The 24,737-nt window shown below is 31.3% G+C and overlaps 2 protein-coding genes across 2 annotated transcripts; both read left to right on the plus strand.

Annotated features, from left to right (window-relative positions):
• The first annotated feature begins 8,152 nt into the window (after window positions 1-8,152).
• On the plus strand, window positions 8,153-12,978 carry LOC112772176 (glycosyl hydrolase 5 family protein). Its single transcript, XM_025817063.3, has 4 exons — window positions 8,153-8,619; window positions 9,692-9,939; window positions 11,126-11,652; window positions 12,485-12,978. Exons 1-4 carry the CDS (start codon window positions 8,179-8,181, stop codon window positions 12,916-12,918), a joined length of 1,650 nt encoding a protein of 549 aa, XP_025672848.1. The 5' UTR covers window positions 8,153-8,178; the 3' UTR covers window positions 12,919-12,978.
• A 6,267-nt stretch (window positions 12,979-19,245) lies between these two features.
• Window positions 19,246-24,055, plus strand: LOC112772712 (uncharacterized). The gene is made up of 6 exons (XM_025817697.3): window positions 19,246-19,963; window positions 20,313-20,568; window positions 22,120-22,156; window positions 22,516-22,621; window positions 23,503-23,613; window positions 23,725-24,055. Exons 1-6 carry the CDS (start codon window positions 19,757-19,759, stop codon window positions 23,839-23,841), a joined length of 834 nt encoding a protein of 277 aa, XP_025673482.1. The 5' UTR covers window positions 19,246-19,756; the 3' UTR covers window positions 23,842-24,055.
• The last annotated feature ends 682 nt before the right edge of the window (window positions 24,056-24,737 follow it).

The raw sequence follows: 24,737 nt of genomic DNA on the forward strand, positions 1-24,737 counted from the left end.
TCTTGCTGCAACACATGGCTTGGATCGTGCTGGTATTTTCGGAGTTGGGACACATGGAACACGTCATGTAGTCTTGATAGATTTGGTGGTAGGGCAAGATGGTATGCCGACTTTCCTATACGCTGGAAGATTTGGAATGGACCCAGGTACCGGGGGCTTAGTTTTTGTACCTTAAGAACCCTCCCTACCCCGGTGGTGGGGGTGAATTTTAGGAATACGTGATCGCCTTCCTGAAATTCGAGGGGTTTCCTTCGTTGATCTGCATAACCCTTTTGTCGACTTTGGGCGGTGCGCATTCTTTCCCTTATCCTCTTGATATCTTCCGTGGTCTGTCTTACTAACTCCGGTCCTAAGCAGCCTTTCTCTTCTGGTCCGTACCAGCATAAAGGAGATTGGCATCTTTTTCCGTACAGTGCCTCATATGGTGCCATCCCGATGCTACCATTATAAGCAAACTCGATCAGTGGTAGGTGACTCTCCCACTTTCCTGGTCTGTCTAGGACACAAGCTCGTAACATGTCTTCCAATGTCTGGATGGTCCTCTCCGTTTGTCCATCTGTTTGCGGGTGGTATGACGTGCTTAGGCACAATTTCGTCCCGAATGCCTTCTGCAATGCGTTCCAAAACCTCGAGGTGAATCTTGGGTCTCTATCCGAGACTATGGTCGTTGGTACCCCATGTAACCTCACGATCTCTCTGATATATAGCGTGGCTAGTCTTTCCAATGAGTCGGTCGCCTTAACTGATAGAAAATGGGCAGTCTTTGTAAGCCGGTCCACGATGACCCATATAGCGTCACGCCATTTCCACTTCGGGATGCCAAGGGGTTGCAATACCCCTGATGGTTTCTGATGTTCGATTTTTACCTTCTGACAAATCAGGCATTTATTCACGATCGTGGCTAAATCCTTTTTCATCCCTGGCCACCAGAACATCTTCTTCAAATCATGGTACATCTTCGTCATGCCAGGATGAATGGTAAAATCTCCTTTGTGGGCTTCTTCCGCAATCTTGCTTTGAAGGTCTCCTTCCCTTGGGACACAGATTCGACCTTGGTATCTCCATACCTTGTCCTCTCCTTCGGTGAAGCCCTTCAATCTTCCTTCTTTGACAAGGCGCAGGGTTTCTTGAAAGTTGGGGTCAGAACTCTGTGCCTTAGTTATTTGTTCCTTGAATTGACTTGCCACTGTTAGGTGGTTCAGACGTATGCTTTTTGGAGCGAGGGTGACTTGTAAGTTCATGTCTCTGAAATTCCTTATCAACTCTGCCTCTTTTATCATCAGCCATGATGCCTTGAGTACCTTCCGACTCAGAGCGTCAGCCACCAAGTTAGCCTTCCCTGGGTGGTAATTTAGAACGAAATCGTAGTCTTTAAGAAACTCCATCCACCTCCTTTGTCGCATGTTGAGTTCCTTCTGGTCGAACAGGTACTTTCAGCTCTTATGATCGGAGAATACATGAAACCCAACTCCGTACAAATGATGCCTCCATATTTTCAGCGCAAATACTATCGCGGCTAGTTCAAGGTTGTGAGTTGGATAGTTGGCTTCGTGGGTCTTCAGTTGTCTTGACGCATATGCTACTACCTTTTTGTATTGCATTAGTACGCAACCCAATCCTTGTCCTGAGGCATCGCAGTAAACTTCGAAGGCCATGTCGGGGTTAGGCAAGGTTAGTATTGGGGCGGATGTCAAACGACACTTTAACTCTTGGAAGCTTCTTTCGCAGTCTGGCGTCCAAGTAAACAGGGTATCCTTCCTGGTTAAACGAGTTAACGGCAGGGCTAGTTGGAAAAACCCTCTTATGAACCTTCTATAGTAGCCCGCCAATCCAAAAAAAACTCTTTATTTCTGTTACTGACGTCGGCCTTTCCCAGTTTAGTATAGAGTCTATCTTACTGGGATCTACTGATATTTCGTTGCCGGAGACCATATGTCCAAGAAATTGTACCTCCTTCATCCAAAACTCACACTTGGATAGTTTTGCGTACAATTTTTTTCTCTCGAAGGGTTCCCAGTATTACACGCAAGTGCTCCTGTGTTCTTCTTCTGTCTTGGAGAAAACCAAAATATCATCTATGAATACCACCACGAAACTGTCGAGGTAAGGTCAAAAAATTCTATTCATGTAGTCCATAAAGACGGCGGGGGCATTGGTCAACCCAAAAGACATTACTGTGAACTCGTAGTGTCCGTATCTCGTTCGAAATGTTGTCTTTGGAAAGTCTTCCTCTCTTACCCTTATCTAATGATACCCTGATCTCAGGTCGATCTTTGATAACACTGTTGCACCTTGTCGTTGGTCTATCAAGTCATCTATTCTTGGGAGGGGATACTTGTTCTTCACCGTGATTTTGTTGAGTTGCCTATAGTCCACGCAGAGACGCATGCTGCCGTCTTCTTTCTTCACAAACAATACTGGAGCTCCCCAGGGAGAGACGCTTGGTCTGATGAATCCTTTTTGCAGCAGCTCCTCTAGTTGGTTCTTCAGTTCAGTGAGCTCCACTGGAGCCATCCGGTAAGGGGCTATGGAGATTGGCCCTGTCCCAGGCATCAATTCTGTAGAGAACTCAACCTCTCGTGTTGGAAGAAATGAGGGTATATCTTCGGGAAAGACATCTGAAAAGTCGTGTACTACTGGTATCTCACAGAACTCCTGATGGGAGTCTGCTTTTACCGAATTTAGCAAGGCATATTCTTGCCTCGTACTGGTGTCTTCGGAGGATCTTGGAAGGTCACGTGTGTCTCGTATGGATTGAGAAGGGAAGATGACTTTTCTCTCAAAACAATCTAACAAGACTCGATTTTCGTTGAGCCAGTCCATTCCTAGGATGATGTCTAATCCTACTAAAGGGAGGCACACTAGGTTAGCAAGGTATAATCTACCTGAAATGAGGATGTAAACCCTCTTACAGACTTGCTGAGGGCAAAGACTCGTCCTTGACGTTGGGGTGCATCGGCAGAGGGTGGGGAAACTGCTGGACATTCCCTGTTTATGGATAACCATAGGAAGAGGCTTCATTAGTCATATCTCCTAGGATCGACTTTGCTCTGATACCAATAATGTAACACCCTAAGTTTTATACTATCGTGGGGGTCTTTAAAATAAGGTGCCACACTTGATTAAGCAAAGAAATGACTAAATCGTTACGCAAGGAAGGAGTAAATGCGCGTAGAGCGGAAAATGGGTAGCACTAAAACGTTGGAATTTTAATAAAAATGAAATAAACATCTTAACCATGAGTACGTTTCAAAATAAAAATATGTATAGGAAACTAAAACAGGAAAAGAAGCTAACTACGTCCTAAACTAATCTCGTCGAAGAGGCTCCCCTACTTGCATCCTATCCTATCCTTGATCAGGAGTCTTTAGTTATTCACGAATCGAGGTACCAGGGGTCTCCCTCCAACACCCTTTCGCGCAGTGAAGACCCGGTTCCGTTGCGTGGGATGAACCAAAACTCGACGGGGTGCCGAAGTGGGGGAATAGGGTACGTATTCCACCTTTGGACTTCCGCAAGAGTTCAACTCCTCCTCTGGATCCTCCTCCATGGTGTCTTCCTTCTAGCCAAGGTCGTCGGATTCCTCTTCCTCGGCCTCGGAGTCGGACTCGAGGTGTACCACCTTAGGTGACCGCTTTCTAGATGTTGAAGCATTCCTATCTAGGAAGGTTATGACGGGCATCTGGGGTTCTTTTTCCACGGGTTCTCAACCTAAGTAGATAGTCTGGAGCACGGTAGTAGTGGTCGCAACTACCCACGCGTGCTTTGAGGGGTCATACTCAGAAGTTACCCTCGGGGGCACTGCGTCGTCTCTATCCGCTGTGCCATGTTCCTCTGGAGACAGTATGGGAAAAGAAAGGGAGTGAGAACCTAGCGTCTCAGTAGGAGTGCTATGCAACACCTCCATATCCATCTCCAGCCCACGTGCGGGATTTTAAAAACAAGCGTATAACATGGCATGTAATATGCATCTTCTTTTTTGTAAAACATGTGTGTAGAAGAAAGGGAAAACATATAGGAAAATAGAAGGATAACATCAACATAATCATAATTAAATCTAAGGAAAACATAGAACTCAAGCTTTCATTCGTGCCTTCTTCTTTCTTAATTTATAACTTATATGGAGGGTATTGAGCTCAAACCGATATAAGTGGGAGTCCCTTTCCCTTACCGAAGGTTCTTATCCCAAACGTTTTGGCGATCACCTTCCCTTACCGAAGGATCATATCGATATCTTGTCTTTGGGGGTCACATTCCCTTACCGAAGGATCATTCCCTCAGTTTAATTTACAATCAAGGTTATTCAGACATACACAAGAAGAGAGTCATATAAAAAGATATATTATTATATAAAATTGATGGGATAGTCCCCTTCCCTTACCGAAGGTTCTTATCCCAAACGTTTTTCGATCACCTTCCCTTACCGAAGGATCATCTCGATCGATCACCTTCCCTTACCGAAGGATCATATCGATATCTTGTCTTTGGGGGTCACCTTCTCTTACCGAAAGATCATTCCCTCAGTTCAATTTACATTTAGGTTGTTTTAAATGTACACAAGGGAAAAATCATATAAGTGCACATAATAAGAATATTAAATATTTTGAAGAAAAACATGTACTCTTGACTTTAAAGGAATAATGATAGAAGAGATCACATAGATGCACATAGGATTAAATTTTTTAAATAAAATATTTGAGAAAGCATGTACTCTTGACTTTAAAGGAATGATGATAACATAATGGTATAATAGGTTACATGGATGCACATGATGGAATATGGTAAGAGATCACACATATACCTATATGTTGAACAAGACATAAGAAGACATGTACTCTTGGCCCTAAGGGAATATCAATATAATAATATAGGATATTGAATAAGTATCTTAAGAGGGCATGTACTATCGACCTAAAGAGAATATTAACAACATAATTATATGAAATAGTACAAAATGGGTATAGTAAATAATTGAATGAACATCATACGGAGACATATAATAACGATTCAAGAAGACGTGAATGGCATGGTGGAGAGACATGATCATCATGAATGAAAGGTGAGTGAGAGAAAATTTATGTCATGATAACATGGAAGAAAATAATAATAAAGAATGGAACATAACACATGCCAAGAGTTTAAAAAAACATAATTCCCTACCTTCTTTTCTAACGCTTCTTTGAGCTTGCCTCTTGTGTTTGCCCACAGAATGTTATTTCTTTGTAGAGAGAGAAGGGAGAGGATAAGTGTTTGAGAGAAGTGATTTTCTACCTATGGGTGCTCCCCTATTTATATACATTTGGGGATGGGGTGGTTGGGATATTTTAAATTTCAAATTGAGGGTGGTTACCAGGTTCCTATCCAAAATTTCAAAATTCTAAACTTATCTCCTAACTGATTTTCAAACTTCAAATTTAATTTTGTTTCTAGAAGGGGCGATTGTTACACAAACTCTCTCCTGGGATAATTTTACAATTAGTGCAAAATTTTCGGTCGACTCTCCTCAACAAGAAGAAGTCGATTTGAGAGCTTGTCATGCCACTCTTATAGGTTATAAGATGTTCGTCTCTCTTTTTAAAGCATGTATTTGCGATGAGAAGATCAAAGGTTGAGGAAAAGTCCAAAATAGTTTTACCCTCGGCATTGATCACCCCGAAACTATGGCATCTGTGAATACTCTCATATCCAGTTACTTCTCTCTCAACATGGCCATTTAAATTTCCTCCTAAGAAAATCTTATCTCATAAAGGTATGTCTTGAACCAAACTCTCTAGATCCTCCCAAAATCTTATCTTGTGTTGTTCGTCCGAACCCACTTGCGGTGCATCGGTGCTAATCACATGGAAAGCACCTCCCTCCACCACAAGTTTGATAGAGATGATCCGATCTCCCACCCTCTTGACATCCATTACGTCATTTTTCCACTGTTTATCCACAATTATTCCAACCCCATTCCTATTCTTCGTCTTTCCTGTATACCAAAGTTTGAAACCAGAAGTATCCAACTCCCTAGCTTTCGCACCAACCCATTTTGTTTCTTGCAGGCACATAATGTTAATCTTCCTTCTTGTCATGGCGTCCACCACCTCCATGGACTTTCCTGTTAGAGTGCCTATGTTCCATGTCCCGAATCTCAACCTTCTGTCGCTCCGACCTTTACCTTTTACTTTGTGAACTAGCTTATTTACCCTCGTTCGTTCACGAAAACGCGAGAACCCTTGCTCATTTAACACCGCATCCGGACACCGATGCAGCGGCTCTTGCTCATTTGACACCGTACTCGAGCCATACAGCGCGTTGCTTCCGGGCAACGACCTAGCTTTAGCACAATAATGTCTTTGATTCATGTCATGGGGATTCGACTATATTTTTATGTTGGTTGTCGAAAACCTAACACAATCCTCCTCCTTTGTCCGGGCTTGGGACCGGCTATGTACCGCAAGTGTAACATAGGCGGAGTTAGGAATATCCAACCATCATTCAATAAAATAGAATTCACTTACCCCTTCGTTAAACTCTTACATCCATATAATTAGAATTTGAATATGGACGGAGACATTATATTCTAGCCTCTTAAAAAATTGAATTAGTGTATTTTGTATCTTTTCTGACAAAAAAAACTAGAAAGGAGACAAAAGCACTAGGTGAATGAAGATAATTTATTTTTTTTTCTTTTATGATCACTATCAAATTTTCATAATTATATTTTTTATCATTTTATTTTTTATTCTAAATTTTGTGTGAAGGAAAAAATGAAGGTAAATTAGATATTTTATTAATTGTTCTATCTTATATTTAATTAGTTTATCATCAAATAAATACAAAAAAACATTAATTTTAGTATCCCTATCTTTTGTGTCATATTCTTGATGTCTTATCTTGTTCTCAAAACTAAACATAATCTAAAAGACAAAAAAAAAAAAAAATAGATGTTTATCTTTTTTTCGAATAAATTAGATAATCTCCTAGTATTACATCACAAACTTATATTCACATCCATACACAACTATATAGGTTTTTGTATTCTACTATATATGAGTTAAGGCAAAGTATTTGATGGAACTTCATAGGAAGGTTTCATCCAACGAAGCTATGTAAAATATATACAAAATTATCCTATTCTACTATTTTATATTTTTATATATACTCATATCAACAGATATCTTATATATTTTTTTAATAACCCCTCCATCAACAAGGAGTTTTGATACGAAACAACAATATTCATTTCTACTTAATTGCTAAAACCAGCATAGACATGACCTGAAATAGGGACTCATAGACATTAATAAAAAAATATATATATAGGTAACCAATAATAATGGTGAACAATAGATATATCGAATATTTATTTTACTAGGTATATAAATGATTATTCTAATATTAAAATTTAGATAGATAATTTAGAAATGTAGTGTATTTTTATTTTATTGATAGTTGTTCATATTATTCAAAAAAATCATAGATTACCTAACATTGCCCTAACATATATGATGACGATAAAAAAAATAAAGAGTGATAATATAAATATGGTCATTGATGGAGGAGTTAATAAAAATTATATAAAATAGTAAATTGAGATAATTTTATAAATATTTTGCACAACTCCATTTGATGAAAGTCTCTTATAAAGCTCCATCAAATACTTTGCCATGAGTTAAACCCATGTTTCAAATACTTGGGTGCAGCTTGATATAAAAACTAATAAATCTACCATTTATCCCATGTCTCGTCTCAGTTGTTTAGATTATTTAAGTATCTAGCAAGTATAAAATATATGTTTTTTTACTCTTTGGTATTAATTTTTTTTAAAAATAAATTTTGTATTTGTGGATGCAATGTTAAATACATTGTGATCAATTGTAATAACATGAAAACTCATATTTAAATTCATGTAAAGTTGATAGTTGAAAGTCATTAAATAATTTGATATGTTTGATTAAATTGTCATTTAACGACTCTCAACTCTTAACTATTAACTTCATATAAAGTTAACTGTACTTAAATTTCTTATAATAATAGTGATATAGCATCCTAATTAGGGTAAAATTCTCAATAATTAAGAGTTTTCCATTGATAGGAAAAGTTAGTCACGAGTGACACCCTCCATATCCTAATAAGTAGCATGCATTGTGTGTATATTCATATGCATTATTATTATTGCATAAGGCACCATCCATGGCTAGATTCTCTTGCACCAAAATTATTATTATTCTCTTCTATGTTCTTCTTTTTCTTCTTCTATCATGTACTACACTCCAAAATACCAAAACCAAAGTGAAGGCTTTTCCACTTCACACCAATGGAAGGTGGATAGTGGATGAAGAAGAAGGAGGGAAGAGGGTGAAGCTTGCATGTCTTAGTTGGATGGCCCATGGGCTTGCTGTAGTGGCTGAGGGCCTAAGCAAGCAACCACTTGATTCCATTACAAAGAGGATAAGGCCCATGGGCTTTAACTGTATTAGGCTCACTTGGCCTCTTGAATTAGTCATCAATGAGTCTCTTGCTTCTCTCACTGTTAAAGAATCATTTAACAGGCTTGGGCTTTTTGATGATATTAATGGTATCCAAGCCCACAACCCCTCTATCTTAGACCTTCCCCTCATCAATGCTTTTCAGGTAATTTTTTTATGATAAACCTTCTCAATCTACGGCATGGGCTTTTTTTTTTTAATGTGAAATTAATAGTGAAAATAAGAAAGACAAATTCTATGGTGCCTATAATTTTAGTGTCGAATTTGCCAAATTTATCTTGTATGGTAAATTTTAAATATTAAAAAATTATTTACTTATATTTTTTTAATTTAAATATTAGTTTTTATCTTCTTTTAATAAGTTAGGCAAATATAGATATGCACTATAGAATGCACCAATAAGAAATAGAAACGAAGTGAAATTTTATTGTTTTTATTATTTTTAAAAATTTATGTTAAAAATAAAAATAAAAATAGAAACCAATGTTTTATTTTCATAAAGTTCTATAAAAAGCAAAAAGATTTATGTTGGCAAATTCAGATGTTTCTTACTTTTTAGTAAGTGTAGCTGGTATTCATGTGAAGTATTTAAAAAGCATTTATTTATTAGAGGAAATAAAAGTTTCCATTTTTTTTCATGCATGTTATCAATAATTCAATACTTAGGCCCTTTAAAAAATAGTTTATTAAAACTAATTTTCTAAAGACAGATTTTAAATTTTTTTTTTTTGCCATGTTTGGTAAATAAAAATAAAAGTGATTTTCAACTACAAAAGTTGTGTTTAGTAAAATTGTTATATATTTAACATGACTTTAGTAGACATAATATAACCGTAATAAATAGTATTAATAAATATACATATTCATTAATATATAAAATTATATTAAATTTTTTAATTTAAAAAAAATATAAATTAATTTTAAAAAATATCTTTATAGAACTATAGATGGTTTCAAAACCATCTATATTTTCTCAAAATTAAAAGTATAGTCACATGATTTTTTTTAATCTGTCAAGCAAAAAATAAGATATTTATTACTTTTCAAAAGGATAAACACTTTTTTTAAAAGTTTTCCACTTTAATCCTAATGTTGGTTTCTAGTCTCTAAAAATAAATTGGCCACTCCTCATTATTTTATTTTATTTTATTCACTAGTAATATTTTTTCTAAATAATTTATCCTTTTTTTTTGTGTATATTTACTAATTTGCCCCAGGCAGTGGTAAAAAGCCTAGGAGACAACAATGTGATGGTGATTTTGGACAACCACTGTACCAAACCAGCAATGTGTTGTTCTGAAACAGACCAAAATGGGTTCTTTGGAGACAAGTATTTTGATCCACATGTTTGGATCAAAGGCCTTACCAAAATGGCCACCATGTTTAATGGAGTCACTAATGTTGTGGCTATGAGCTTAAGAAATGAGCCAAGAGGTCCCAGATCCAACCTCAAAGATTGGTACAGGTAACTAGGTTTCCAATCTACCCTATCTACTTCTGATGATTGCATTAAATACTATTGGAAACATTTCAAGTACACCAAGAGAGTATCGGTGCACCAGTTATTTTAACAGTTAATTTTAATTAATATATATTATATATATTTTTTATAATTCAAATCAACGGATAAAACAACTGGAGCACCGGTACTCCCGGTGCACTTAAAATGTTTCCAATACTATTTCTCTCTAAGAGATAAAAATTTAGAAAAATTTTTAAATATACTTAAAACACTAATATTTCAGTAATTTTAATCGTAAATTTTAATTAATATATTATATATTTTTTTATAATTAAAATAACGATTAAAATTACTAAAACGTTGGTATTATTCTAGATATATTTAAAATTCTTCCAAAATTTTATTTGGTTATTAAGACGAAAACAAAAAATATTATACTAAAAAAAAGAATATTCTCTGTATTTTCTAAAAGTAGCAATAAAAAATAGTTTTTTTTTATCTCTATATGTTTGTCTCTTTGTATTTGTATTCCTATCTCAAAAATAGAATTTAAAGCATGTACTTAAAATTCTAAATCTTATGCATACTGAATTTCATAGTAAAAAATAGTAGTTAACTTTATTATTAAAAAAAATATTAATTTTTTTCTCTCAATAATTGAAACATAAAAACGATTTCAAAACCTATTTTACTTTAAAGAACGACAAACAAGCTTTTATAAATTGATTTTTTTTTTAACCAAGAAGCCATTATAATTAACATTTTTTTTTTATAAAAATCATAATTTATAAATTTTATACACAAAATTAATTTTGTTCAAAAAAAAAAAAAAAAAAACTAACCTACCCTTAACTAACATTTGAGCTTCCTGGTTATCATTATATTTTATCTTAACTGCATTAATAAATTCATATATTTAAATGACTTTTAAGTAATAGATTTAAAAATTAATATTTTTTATTTATGATATAACAATTTAATACACTATTAGATGTAAGTATAAAATTAAACTTTTTTTATATTTTCAGTATATAGAAATTAAATTAAATGCCAATGAGTTATAACTCAAATGGCATAGTCTTCCCATATTCAATTAAGAGGTTGTGTGTTCGAGTCTCCTATCTTTAGTAAAAAAAAAAAAGTATATAGAAATTAAATTCTTTAAATAATAATACATTAATATTGCTAGGTACATGGCTGAAGGAGCAGAAGCCGTTCATGGTGCAAATCCAAATGTTCTAGTAATTGTTTCTGGCCTAGTTTGGGATCAAGACTTATCATTTCTTAAGAATCAACCATTAAAACTCTCCTTCAATGGAAAACTAGTATTTGAGGTACACCAATATAGCTATGGGAAAGGCCCAGGTTGGATCATTGAGAATCCAAACAAAATGTGTGCAAAGATCTTAGGAGAGGCAATGAGGAACTCTAGCTTCTTGCTCGAGCAAGGTCGACCAGTGATGTTGAGTGAGTTCGGCGTGAACATGAAAGGCACAAACTTGGGTGATAATAGGTTTTTGAATTGCTATTTGGGTATGTTGGCTGAACTTGACATGGATTGGGCTTTGTGGACATTTGTTGGCAGTTATTACATTAGAAATGGAGATTTTATAGTTGGAGCTGAAGAGGTTTATGGTGTTCTTAATGAGGATTGGATTAGGGTTAGGAATGCAAGTATATTGCACAAGATCTCAGCTGTTCAACTTCCTTTTAGAGGTAAAATATTATTTGTTCATACATTCATAATTTAATGTATTTATTAATTACTATTTTTGGCATGATTATTGATATTTAAATATGAAAAAGTTTAAAGAACCAACATCAATTCAGTTAATTAAGATAAAAATAAGTTAATAATTGAAAAAAAAATTATCTGAAACTAAAACAATATAAACATCCAAATTTTAAGTAGAAAAAAATATATGGAAGTGAAATAAATAAGTAAAACTAATTCAGAGTTTAGAATTTAGATTTAGAATTTAAGTGGCTGGAAGCGATGGTAGGTGGGTTAATGGCGACGGATGGGCGACCGACGGTGGTGTGGTGGGTGACTAATAATATCGGGTGAAATTGTGATGTTTGAACTTCGAAGAAAGAATAAAAAATAAAATAAAAAAAATAAAATGATTATTTAAAAAAAAATAGTGAATTTATTTGGTTGTGATCTAATAATTAATTGTTTGCTAAGTTGTCTTTTTTTTTTTTCTCCCTAGTACACTTGCAATATATCAAAATTTTGTAGTAGTAGATATAACTTTGTTTTATTTTTTAATAAACTCATTTAACACATGTTGTTTTTATAGATTTCCATGCTAATAATACTAGTGAGAAATATAAAGAAACAGACATAAAAAAAATTGCCATCGGACAAAATTCATGCAATTTTTTGTTCATAAAAAAAAATAAAAAAACTAAAAAAAAACTTTTTATTTTATGTTATCTTAATATCATATCTTTGTATTTTAACTTTTAAAAAATAATTAAATAATAATTTCCCATTTTATAAATTTTGGTCACCCTAACTATATTCCTATTGACATGAATGCAGGGCCAGGATTGTCATCAAAAGCTAAGCAACACAAAGTGATTTTTCATCCGTTGACCGGTCTATGTGTTTTGACAAAGTCAACAGTTGACCCATTAAGATTGGGACCTTGTTCTAATTCTGATCATTGGCAATACAAACCACAAGAGAAAAAGCTATCAATAGAAGGTACCCTTTTGTGTTTGAAAGCATATGGAGAAGGGAAGGCACCAAAACTTGGAAGAAAATGTTCAACATGGAAAATGGTGTCTGATTCTAAGATGCACCTCTCATCTAGAGTCAACAAAAATGGTTCTAGTGTTAGGGTTTGTTTGGATGTAGACACTACTAATAACATCATTGTTACCAATACTTGTAAGTGCTTAACCACACATAAGTCATGTGATGCTGAAAGTCAATGGTTTAAGCTTGTTGATAGTGTGGGAGGAGGAGTTTAAACTAAATAAATGATGTATGCTCCATTATTCTACTAAATAAATTTGGAACATTTTAGACCATACCATAGTAATTAAATTAGTAATTCTCTTAAATTAACACATAAAATTTGAGTGAGTTGCCCTAATCTATAATACGCTTGTGTAATTCACTATTCATTCATGAATCATGAGTACTAATTGAAGTAGAATAATAATTTTATTAACTTGGTTACTTCAAAGTTTAGTGCAATAATACTCTATATTCTTCTTCTAATTGACAAAATGACAATGATTTTTCTTTATGAAAGATGTTTCATTATATTATAGTGTATTGTATATGTTGTTTAAAGTTTAACATATTATAAATAAAACAAGCATATCGAATTCATTTCGTACTATGAAACATGGATACTAACACGAATATAGGAATACAGAACATGATATGATACAGAATATGTAGACACACGAATTTAAAATTCTTATAAGACATAGAAACACGGTATATATATAAAATATAAAATATTTTTTGATAAATTATAATAATATTTTGATATTTAATTGATATTAAAATATAAATTAAATTTTTAATTATTTTTAACATTTTTGTAATTATATAAAGTATTTAAAATGGTTTTTTGTTTTAATAATTAATAATATATATTATTTCTAAACTCATTTTGAGACTACATGCTAAAAATAAGGCTGGACACGCCAACATGTGATGGTATTTAAGTGTGTCTAAGTGTGTTCAATAAATAATTTTTTATTTTTTATTAAGATATGGTTGGACACAGAAAACACACGTATATTGGACATGTATCGATGAGTCGTGTCCGAAATGTATCAAATCAAGAAAGTGTAACAAAAAATCAATAGAATTAAAAATCAAATCCGTTATTGAATTAATAGAATTAAAAAATTTAAAATTTAATTGAAAACTAATTAGATATAACAAAATAATATATTTATAAATAATATATTGATTTTAGAAAAAAATATTATGTTTTATTATTTTAAAAATATTAACTGTTAAACAATTATATCGCTCAGTTAATAAATTTTTTGACCAATCTAATAATTGATTCAAAATTAACAGAGTTAAACTGACCGATTGAATTTGATTCTCATGATTTCTCGTATTGAAGTTGCGTACTTTTTAATTCCTAGGTGGAGGTGGTGACCACTTAATTAATATAGGATTTTGATTTCTAATTTTGACCCAACAAGATGTGGCTGTGTTTCTTCCATTCTTGGGGTAATTGATTAGTGCGGTTAGTATGTGACCACTTAAAATGTACTTATTTGACATATTTGCCACCCAACTCATCCTATCATGTTTCCGTGAGGTGAAGAAAAATATTATGTTTAATATTATGTAATAAATCCGTATATATAAGATTTATGTTAATATTTATGATGACCAGACACTGACATTGACGAGACACGACACGAGATACGCCCACACGCAAATTTTAAAATTTTGTATGATACGGAAATACGTGTATATATAAAATATAAAGTATTTTTTAGATAAATTGTAATGATATTTTGATATTTTATTGATATTAAAATATAAATTAAAATTTTAATGTCTTATTTTAATTATATCAAGTATTTAAAATATTTTTTTATTTTAATAAATAATAATATATACTATATCTAAATTTATTTTAAGAATATATGTTAAGAATAAGACTGGACACACTGATACGTGATAATATTTAGATGTGTCTAGGTGTGTCGGAGAAGAATTTTTTATTTTTTATTAAGACACGGTTGGACACAGCAGACACGCGTATCGAACGAGTGTCGATCAGTGTTGTGTCTGAAATGTGTCCGACACGCAGACACGACAACTCAACGAAGTGTCCGTACTTCATAGGTTAATATATATAAAAATCAAAATGTGAGTTCTACTTTGATTGGCTTTTATAATTTATAATTTTATCTTTTATTTAAATTTTTTTACTTTTTTATTTTTTAGTGAAAAAAAAAATACCAATACACTTTAGGAATGGCTAGAATATTACTATTCCACTTATCTATGCCAAAATACTTTTAGAATTTTGCAGTAAAACATGCTGTGCATATTATTAACATATTGCCAAATCAATTTCTCAATAAAAAATATCTTTTAAACTATTTTTCAATTACATTTTTTATGTGTGCAATTTAAAAATTTGTTGGTGTCTTGTCTATGTCTCAACTCTTATAAATGGAAGAATTAAATTGGATTCAAGAGCATAAAAATATACTTTTTTTAGATTAAAAAAATGAACAAAAAAATTCACACTTATTGATCTAAAAACTAAAAGAATTTTTACATCTGGAGATATTATTTTTTATGAAAATCATTTTTCATATTTTGCACGTAATTCTGATCTATACAAGCACTGAAAATTCACAACAAATATCAACCACCCAATATTGTAATTTTGATCCATTTACCTATGATTTTCGTCTAATTTTTTTGTATATTAAAAAAATTTTGATGTAATACTCAATCATTAAATTTTATGGTGTTTTTTAAAATTGTAGAAGCACGACAATACACCCTCTTTGTATTTAAAATATACAATACAAGGGAGACATATTGTCAATAAAAAGGGGCGTATTGTCTTGTTCTAATAATTTTAAAAAATACCATAAAATCTAATAATTGAATATTACACCAAAATTATACCAATATATAAAAAAATAAACAATAATTTTGACTCATTTGTTCCCAATTTACATCAATCACACATGTCCAAGGAGTTCATATTTCACTTGCACATCATCAAAAATTTCAAATACCATCAAATTCAAATTCTGAATTTGTTGAACCCATCATTAATAAACCAGCTCATTCTGTAAATACTGCTGAAGAATCTCAAAATCTTGCATCACATATATCAAATCCAAACCTTCAACCAATTGAATTCAGAAAACCAACAAAAATTAAAAGATTATAAAACTATCTCAAAGACTATCATTGTAAGACAACACAGTACAGTTTTTAGTTTCTAGTTTCATTAATCTTTTTTGTTGGTATCTAATTTTACAACAAATTTCTTATGATGCACTCAGTCCAAAACAATAAGATGTTAGTGCAGTTAAAAATGTGAATTAGAAAAAAAAAAAGAATTGAAAAAGATGAAAATTGTGATTGATTCATCTACTTTTTTGCATTACATAACAGGGTAGGGGGAAATGATTCCCTAACTTAATAATTTTTATACAAAAATTTATTTATTTTACAGTTTAGCCTTTCTAATTTTATGTTTTTTCTCTTTTCTCAAGTTATTTATTGCATGTTGGCTCCTTCTATAAAAAATTTTTAGCTCCACCCTTGATTACACAAAAGTAGCAGTTCTCTAATAATCCAATAGACTGACTGCACTAATTTTTTATTGAAGAGTGTTAGGGGACAGTAACTTTTGTGATTTGTAGCCATTAAATAGTCATCAATGAAGATTTTAATGGTGTGAGATTAGTATGAGATTTCATCCAATGACTCATTTTTCTTTGCTAGTTACATACTGGCCAAAATTTAATAAAGTTGCTAGTCTCTAAACTTTTCCTTTTTTATATTGAGCTAACAACTAACTAACTTAATATGCCTAACTAACTTTGTCAACTAACAATTCTAACTAACTAAGACTACGAGCAACTATTAACCAACTAATAAGTTCAGCTCTCTAAGTCCATTAACTTAGGCTACAACACTAATCACTTTTTTGTTAAAAAAAAAAAGAGAGAAAGAAAAAAAACTTCGAGATTTTCAATGGTCTAAAAAAGAGGGGATTAAATCTAGAGCTGCTTTTTAAGTTTTTTTTTTTAACTTCAATTTCAAGAACAAATTTTGCTGTGTCTACAAAAGTGATTATGCAGGAAGTAATTTATTTTTGTCTCATAACGAATGGATTAGAAACAGAACAAAGAAGAAAAAAGTATACATCCATATATCTTGATTCAACCACCTTGTATAATATGGTCTATATTCAGTCTCTACTATAAGCATTGTAGAATTTTCATTATCTTTTCAAATATTTACATTTACCAAATTTCTAGGATTTTTTCTAATCCTATCCGGGACAAACCAAATTTTTAACCAAGATTGATTTGACTAGGTTCACTCTCTATACTTTCAACCCTAAGTGCTCACCCATCTTAGTAAAGAATACCTCTCAAGTACAAAAAACAAAACAGAAATAGATTATAAAAGAGATAGAAATAATCTTTAGACTTTTCTCCAAACTAACTCTCTTTGTCTTTTCTTTCAATGACTTTTTTTAAATCCTCACATTTATGCCTTTTTTTCATTGATTGAAACAAAAAAAGATAAAACTGAAAATAGAAGATTCGATAAAGAACCATGAAGGAGAAGAATAAAACAGCTTGAAAGTTATAAGCATAACCCGATTTTAGAACTCTTCAATGTTGTCTTCCATCTTGGCAGAATGCTCCTTTTAGTATAGGTGCATTACTTCCAAAACTTCAGACTTGAGTGGTGAGGGTACTGGATAGGTTCAAATTTGTGGGTTCTCTCTCCTTACTTTAATTTCTAGTCGTTTACGCTTTTATATAAGAATAAAGCTTCCAAAACTTGAACTTGATACTTTGTGCTTCTTCTCAAAAATCAGAGCAGAAATATAAATAAGTGATGGGATAGCAGCAAAATTACATGGCTGGTAGAGTTGGCTAGTTGCTTCTCTTTCTTCTTTTTTCTTTTGACTTCAAAAATCTAAACTATTGATTCATTCTTTGACTTTAAGTTTCAATTGTAACTTTTTACAACAGAGATAACAACCTGTATTTTCTTTTTCTTACCCAAAAATGTGTAACAAAAAGATAGTAACTCATCTTCTTTGATTTTCTTCTGCATCAAATCAGATTTGATTTTATTTTTTTGGCTCCAACTTTGACTTTTTCCTCTTTTTCCCTTTTAATGCATAAATCTGGTGATACATCTTTTTTACTTTGCTTGAAACCATCTGAACTTACCATTTGGTTTGTAAAACATTTTTTCATCTTTAATTTGTGGGTAATCACATGGGTTTTGGCTTAGAAAAGAAAAGAAAGTGTTTGGGTACAATGGTTACGGGCCAGTGAAGAGAAGAGTGTGTTGCCAAGAAAATTTTGGGCGGTTTATTTTTATGTACAATAACCAAATAAATTATACACATTATTGAATTTTTAGCCCAAATTATTAATGTTTGTCATCATCAAATAAATGTTATTGTTCTTCTCAAACTCAACAAAACCTTTGTCCGGACAAGTTAATCTGCATCAAATCTCACGGGTTTGCGCGAATTTTTTTTTTTTTAATTTAGCGAATTTCAAATTTTAATCCAATCTACTCTTTTTGATAGGTTTAATAGGTTAGTCCATGCAGAATAACCATCCGGATACCAAGGATAACCATCCGGATACCAGGGATAATAAACATCTCATGTTATAAAAAGTTAATTTTGGGTTCACCAAGGTTCAAACTCTTGACCTTCTGCATCTAGAACTCTTATACCATGTCCTGAAACCACTCATCCCAAAAACGTAACCTAATAGGATAATGTAACACTAATAATGATATCTCTAATACTTTCTAAACTTTCATTGTGCGCTTAGGCCATTGGCTCCCTAGACTTTCTCATATATGATTGATGTTTTTTCTATTCTTGTCTAATTTCGTTAATATAAGTAATATTTGACTACTTAACCGACATATCACTTAATTGAAAAATACTATATGTATTAAATTCATAGTTTATAATTTTATCTTTTATTTAAAGATAGAAAAGATGTTAAAAATTCAAAATTTTATATTTTTCAAATGAGTAATAAAAAATTATATTCGTGGATAAATTTATTGATGGTTAAAAATAAAAAAAGATACAGCTAATTTTTGAAGATAAAAGAGAAAAAAAAAAAAAACCACATAAGAGACAATTAAACAGCTATAATTTTGTATATGTTAAGCATAAATTTTGTTACTTATTATCTTAGTAGTTAGTTAATTTCAAAACTATTATTATTATTATTATTATTATTATTATTATTATTATTATTATTATTATTATTGATGATGATAAACTACCCTCATATTTCTTTTATATAATAGATAAATAACAAGAAAAAAAAGGACAAAATCGCTACTTACTATTTAGATATTTTTTTTAAAAGAAAAATTCAAATCGTATGATATCATTTCATGACACTTTTATTTAAGATTTTTTTTTTGAATATGGGAAAAACTTTGGTGTAATACTTAATTATTAAATTTTATAATTTTTTAAAAATTTTGGGGGTGGGACAATATGTCCCCGCCATATTGTATACCATATAATCCAATAATTTTATCAATATCTAACTTAATTGCTTATGACTACATTTCTCTTGTACATTGAATTTTTTTAGCCGAAAATTTCGGAGAAAAATTTGACTTTCTAGCATTTTAACACATATCACTATATTCATATTATTATTCTTAATTGTTGTGGTTTATTCATATTATTGCTGTTCTTATTCTTATTGATATTGTTATTATGAGCAGAAAAAAACACCAAAGGAAGGATGCATAAGAGACAAAAATGAAACAGAAAAAAAAAAATCAAAGCACACAACTTATTGGGAATACGATGTGGTAGTTGAAGTTGTGTAAATTTCAAACCACCAAAACCACAGAATCGCTATCAGAATTTAATTTTAATGATGAAAAAAAAAATCTTCCCTTTCTGGCACCATCTCAAGCACTTATATATATTTGATAAACTATGATCCATATTATTCATTTATTATTATTATTATAGGAATTTTGTATTGCTCTTGAGGCTCAAAGAAAAAATTCCCAGAGAAGAAATCTAAAAGAGAATATAATATAATGAAGTCAACGAATCCTGAACCTGAAAAATCATCATCACCATCATCATCATCAAAGGCAGAAACATTAGATTCGGTGAAAGAAAAAGAAGAATCAACAACAACAGCTCAAAATGGTGGTTCATTATTGAAGGATAGCAGTGATGCTGAGGTCACAAAAATCACTCTCATGAGAGCTTTTGTTGAAAGCAAAGATCCGGCTTCTAAGGTACCAAATTATAGTTTCCAACATCATCATAGTACTTTTGTTTTTCCTAATAATGTTGGATCTGTTTTTTTACCATATTGATGTTAATTGATGGGGATATCAAACCCATTTGGATGAAGAAATTTTCATGGGACATTTTCTTTTTTAACCATTTGTGGCATATAATTTGGGTCAATAGATATATATGTTATGATTTGTGAATCGTTGACCTTGATTTTTATGCCTTTTGGGATGATTATTAAGCATAATTGAAGAATACCCATTTTTTGTTATGGGAAAAAGTTTATAACTTTGATGATTTGAATGCAAATTGTGTTTGTTTTTGATGATGGGTCATGGGGTGGCATAGGATGTAGATGATTTAACACTTAGAAGGTTCTTGAGGGCACGTGAGTTGGATGTGGAGAAAGCTTCTTACATGTTCCTTAAGTACCTGAAATGGAAACTCTCTTTTGTGCCAAATGGAGTGTCTCCATCAGAGATTCCTGAGGAACTTGCACACAGGAAATTGTTCTCTCAAGGCTTTGATAAACAGGGTAGACCTATAGTTCTTGCATTTGCTGCCAAACATTACCAAGGAAGTGATGGTGGTGATGGCTTCAAAAGTATGTTACATTGTTACTCATTTCTCACTTTTATTTCCTAAATTAGTATTACCTTAATTAATTGTCCATATGTTGGATATTAAAAGGTGAAACACAAAATTTAGAGGAAGATGTTTAGAGGGGTTTTGTAAGTTTAAATATTGACACGTATTATGTAGTTTCAACTAATCGTGTTTATCGTTAGGGGCAGAGTTAGCATAAAATTTGGAAAGCGGCCAAAGTTTAATTTTTTAATATAAACAGATTAAAATAAAAATTTTAAGAGAGACCAAAATTTATACACAATTTATAAGGAAAAGTTGAAGTTTAGAGGGGTTATTATCTGTTAGTGTTGCAAGTGTGAGGTGTGTTAAAGTTAGTCCCACATCCAAGAAAGTAAGGAAGAGTGAGGAGTTTATAAGATGAGAGACCCATTAACTTATTATCTTAAGGTTTTGAGTTGGATGTGTTGTCTTCTCCTTTTATGTTCTCTCGCTTGATTCATCCCCGAAATCTCCCAGTAGTCGAGAACTCTCTGGCAAAGGTAGAAAAAAGGGGATTATTTTCAATAATCTTTTATTTGTACTAGAATCAATGACATATTAGATCTAAAATATATATGCATTTCAAACAAGTTTGTAAATATAAAAAAAAAAAACGAATAATTCTTTCAGTTAAACCGATAAACATATATGTCAATATTTGAATTTTTTATCTTTATGTGAAAATAACTCTAGACATCTTGGTCGGAATTTTTACCCAACGACAATTAATTAAAAAATGGTTGACAAATTTCAATGCTTCTATACCTTTTTTGTTAACTCTTCAACAAGATCTCAGTTCAGATGAATATTGTAGTTAGAAACATGAAAATCAATATACTAAGATATGATAGACCAGACCAACTCTGCTCAAGTTAGATTAGTTTATTCTAGTGGAATTTAGATTTTACTATAGATAAAAGAAAGAAGAGAAAACATGCAATTTAATAATTTAACATTGATTCATCTGAAATTTACCTCTCTAAACTTCTTAAAATGTATAATTTGATTTCTTAAAAGTCATTAAAAAGTGCAAAATCTATATATTTTCTGCTAATTTTTTTCCATAAATTTATCTCCCTTAATGTATTATAAGAATAAATTTCAATAAAAACTTAGCAGAAACTTTTCCTTGGCAACATTTTAAAAGTTAAAACATAAAAAATTGCACTAAATCACATTTTCTCCGAGAAAGAAATATATGAAGTCCTTGGTAAGACTTAACTGTGCATTAAATCTTAATTTAATTTAAGATGAAAACTCAGGTGTAGTCAATTTCACGTGAAGTTGATAGCAGAGAGCCGTTAAATGATTTGAGTGATTTGACTAAATTTTCATCTAACGGCTCTCAATTATCAATTTCACGTGAAGTTGACTGCACCTGAGTTTTCACTTTTAAATTGCAACATTTTCCTAAATTTGAGGATAGATAGACTCTTGCTTTCTTTTTATAACTTAGTAGAAAATTCCCTTTTGAGAAGGTTGTCCCCTCATTTTTTTTCCCCTTCTTTTATGTGTTTCTGTATAACAGGGTTCGTAGCATTTACCATTGATAAGTTATGTTCAAGGTACTTACCCCTTTCTCTTATATAATTTTGCGAATAAATTACCATTTGTATCCATAAAAGATACAGATGTTGACAAATGTACCCATATAAGAATAAAACGACAATTATACCTACGGAAGATGGTTTTCGTGTGCCAAGAGTAGCCGGACGTTGGTTATACAATTAGTCCGTTAGGGTATTCTTAGCACACGGAAGGTATCTTCTGTGGATACAATTGTCATTTTATTCTTATATGGATACATTTGTCAACGTTTGTATATTTAATAGATACAAATGGTAATTTATTCTAATTTTGCTTATAGAAATGAAAAGCAAGAACCTTAAATTGTAATAAGAATGTTTTAATTTTGATGAATCAGGATGCCAGCGGGGCAAGAAAAGTTTTGTGCTATAGCAGATATTAAGGGTTGGGGATATGCAAACAGTGACATTCGTGGCTACCTTAATGCTCTAACCATTTTGCAGGTGTGCCCTTCTATCTTCCATTGTTCTTAGCTTATTATGAATCTATGCTTACCAATAATTTTAATTTGTTGAAGTAATTGCAGGTAGTTAGTGTCCGTTACATTTCTGTTTTTGGTGTTGTTCAACTTGCTAAATAGTTAGTTGATTACTTTGAACATTGTAAATGGAAAATAAAAAATATTATTATCTTCACACAAAAAATTAGCTATCAAGCACGATTGATTTTTTGTATGTACGTAGCATGTTTGATATAAATACATGATAGAAACTTAGAAGACTAATTAAAATATCAATAATATCTACTTAGAGAAAAATGACAAATAAACTCTTGACAATTTATGTTTTGGATAAATTTAATAAAAAAAAGTATTAATAAAATCTTTTAAGATAAAAAATGTGGACAAGTTAGTTCAAATTAAGATTTTCTATCTTAATCATAGGAAATTAATTTAAAGGTAGTGTGTTCACATCTGCTATCTTAAAAGATTTTATTGATATTTTTTTTAAATTAATTTGTCCAAAGTATAAGTTCTCAGGATTTATTTGTCTTTCAACTCTTAATTGCTAAGTGATAAAGTGCATTTGACTTAGAAGACCTAAACTATTTTAGGAAAAGTATAGATAACTAACAACATTTTTGAACAATGTGTGAACAATGTGAATTAATAAAGTTAAAAGAGTAAATTAATCTTAAATTTAATCAGTAACATTAAATTAGGATATAGTGTATTTTTATTTGATTGGTGGTTATTTATGTTATTCAAAATGGTCATTGTTTACCTAGCACTCCCCTTTTAACTTAACACTTTGAATACAAAAATGATGAAATAAAAGGAAACAATATTGTTGGTCATGAAAACAACCCCTTTTTTTGGATGCAGGATTACAACCCAGAAAGAATGGGGAAGCTCTTCATTTTGCATGCACCTTATGTGTTTATGAAAGTGTGGCAAATTATTTATCCTTTTATTGACAACAACACCAAAAAGAAGGTAACAACACACACTTCAAAGAAATTTCTGAAATTGATGAGATATTAATTAAGTTGAGATATTAATATTAATATATAAATATTTTGAAATTTTGCATTTATTATTGTGCAGATAGTATTTGTGGACAACAAAAAGATAACACGAACATTGCTAGAAGAAATAGATGAGAGCCAGCTTCCAGAGATTTATGGTGGTAAATTGCCATTAGTCCCAATCGAAAATTGCTGATTAATTAAATAATCACACATTCACAATTCAATTAAATACAACATAGAATTTTCTAATTAAAAATTATTATTAAGTTCTAAGAAAAATGCACTCTGCGTATTAATTTATATATATATATATTTTGTTCAATTAGTACATCTCGTGCTATGTACAACAGATTGGAGCTATATAGATAATCAAGACTATATTGGTATATTCAATTAATCTTTCTTTATTTATTTAATTATTTATTATTTATTTTTGCTATGCTTAAAAGTTAAAAAGGATATCGTACATGATGAACTTTGTTATGTGCTTCAAATATAATAAATCGAATCCTAAGTGCAATTATATTTGTATCTTAAAATGGGTCGTCCTTTAAATTAAGAGTAAAAGTAATAAATAAAATATTAAAAATTTACACTTTGAACAAATTAATTCTTAAAAAAAAAAAATCAATAAAGTCGTTTAAAATAATATATATGAACAATATATTTTTAAATTAGTCCTTATAATTAAAGTAAAAGGTCTTAATTTAAACTAATTTGTTTACATTTGTTATTCTAAAAAATTTTATTGGTATTTTTTTCTTTAGAAATTAATCTATCTAAAATATAAATTCTTTTGGATTTATCTGTCATTTTACTCTTAAATTAATTAAGTCATAACATTGTTAATGAAGAAATTCATTACGCTACAATTTAGATAAGAATAAACTGTTTTAGGAGCTGATAATTTAGAATTAAAGTGTTTGGTTATAATGAGGGAAAAGAACTGAAGTTGTGGTTTGAACTTTGAAGAACATATTTTGGTATTATGGTGAAGGATTCATGAGAATACTTAGGATAGATCACATCAAATTAAAGAGAATCACAAAAACTAAACCATTGATTTTAGTTTAGTTTCCGAATGTAGAA

The sequence above is a fragment of the Arachis hypogaea genome, chromosome 18 (assembly GCF_003086295.3).
Source record: "Arachis hypogaea cultivar Tifrunner chromosome 18, arahy.Tifrunner.gnm2.J5K5, whole genome shotgun sequence".
NCBI classification, from domain to species: Eukaryota; Viridiplantae; Streptophyta; class Magnoliopsida; order Fabales; family Fabaceae; genus Arachis; species Arachis hypogaea.

Bases quoted from the DNA above. Each gene is read 5' to 3' on its own strand.
- LOC112772176 (XM_025817063.3), top strand. From the start codon at position 8,179: ATGGCTAGATTCTCTTGCACCAAAATTATTATTATTCTCTTCTATGTT. The intron at 9,940-11,125 runs GTAACTAGGTTT...TAATATTGCTAG, and splicing joins AACCTCAAAGATTGGTACAG to GTACATGGCTGAAGGAGCAG. The intron at 11,653-12,484 runs GTAAAATATTAT...ACATGAATGCAG, and splicing joins TGTTCAACTTCCTTTTAGAG to GGCCAGGATTGTCATCAAAA.
- LOC112772712 (XM_025817697.3), top strand. From the start codon at position 19,757: ATGAAGTCAACGAATCCTGAACCTGAAAAATCATCATCACCATCATCA. The intron at 19,964-20,312 runs GTACCAAATTAT...GGGGTGGCATAG, and splicing joins GCAAAGATCCGGCTTCTAAG to GATGTAGATGATTTAACACT. The intron at 20,569-22,119 runs GTATGTTACATT...TCTGTATAACAG, and splicing joins TGGTGGTGATGGCTTCAAAA to GGTTCGTAGCATTTACCATT.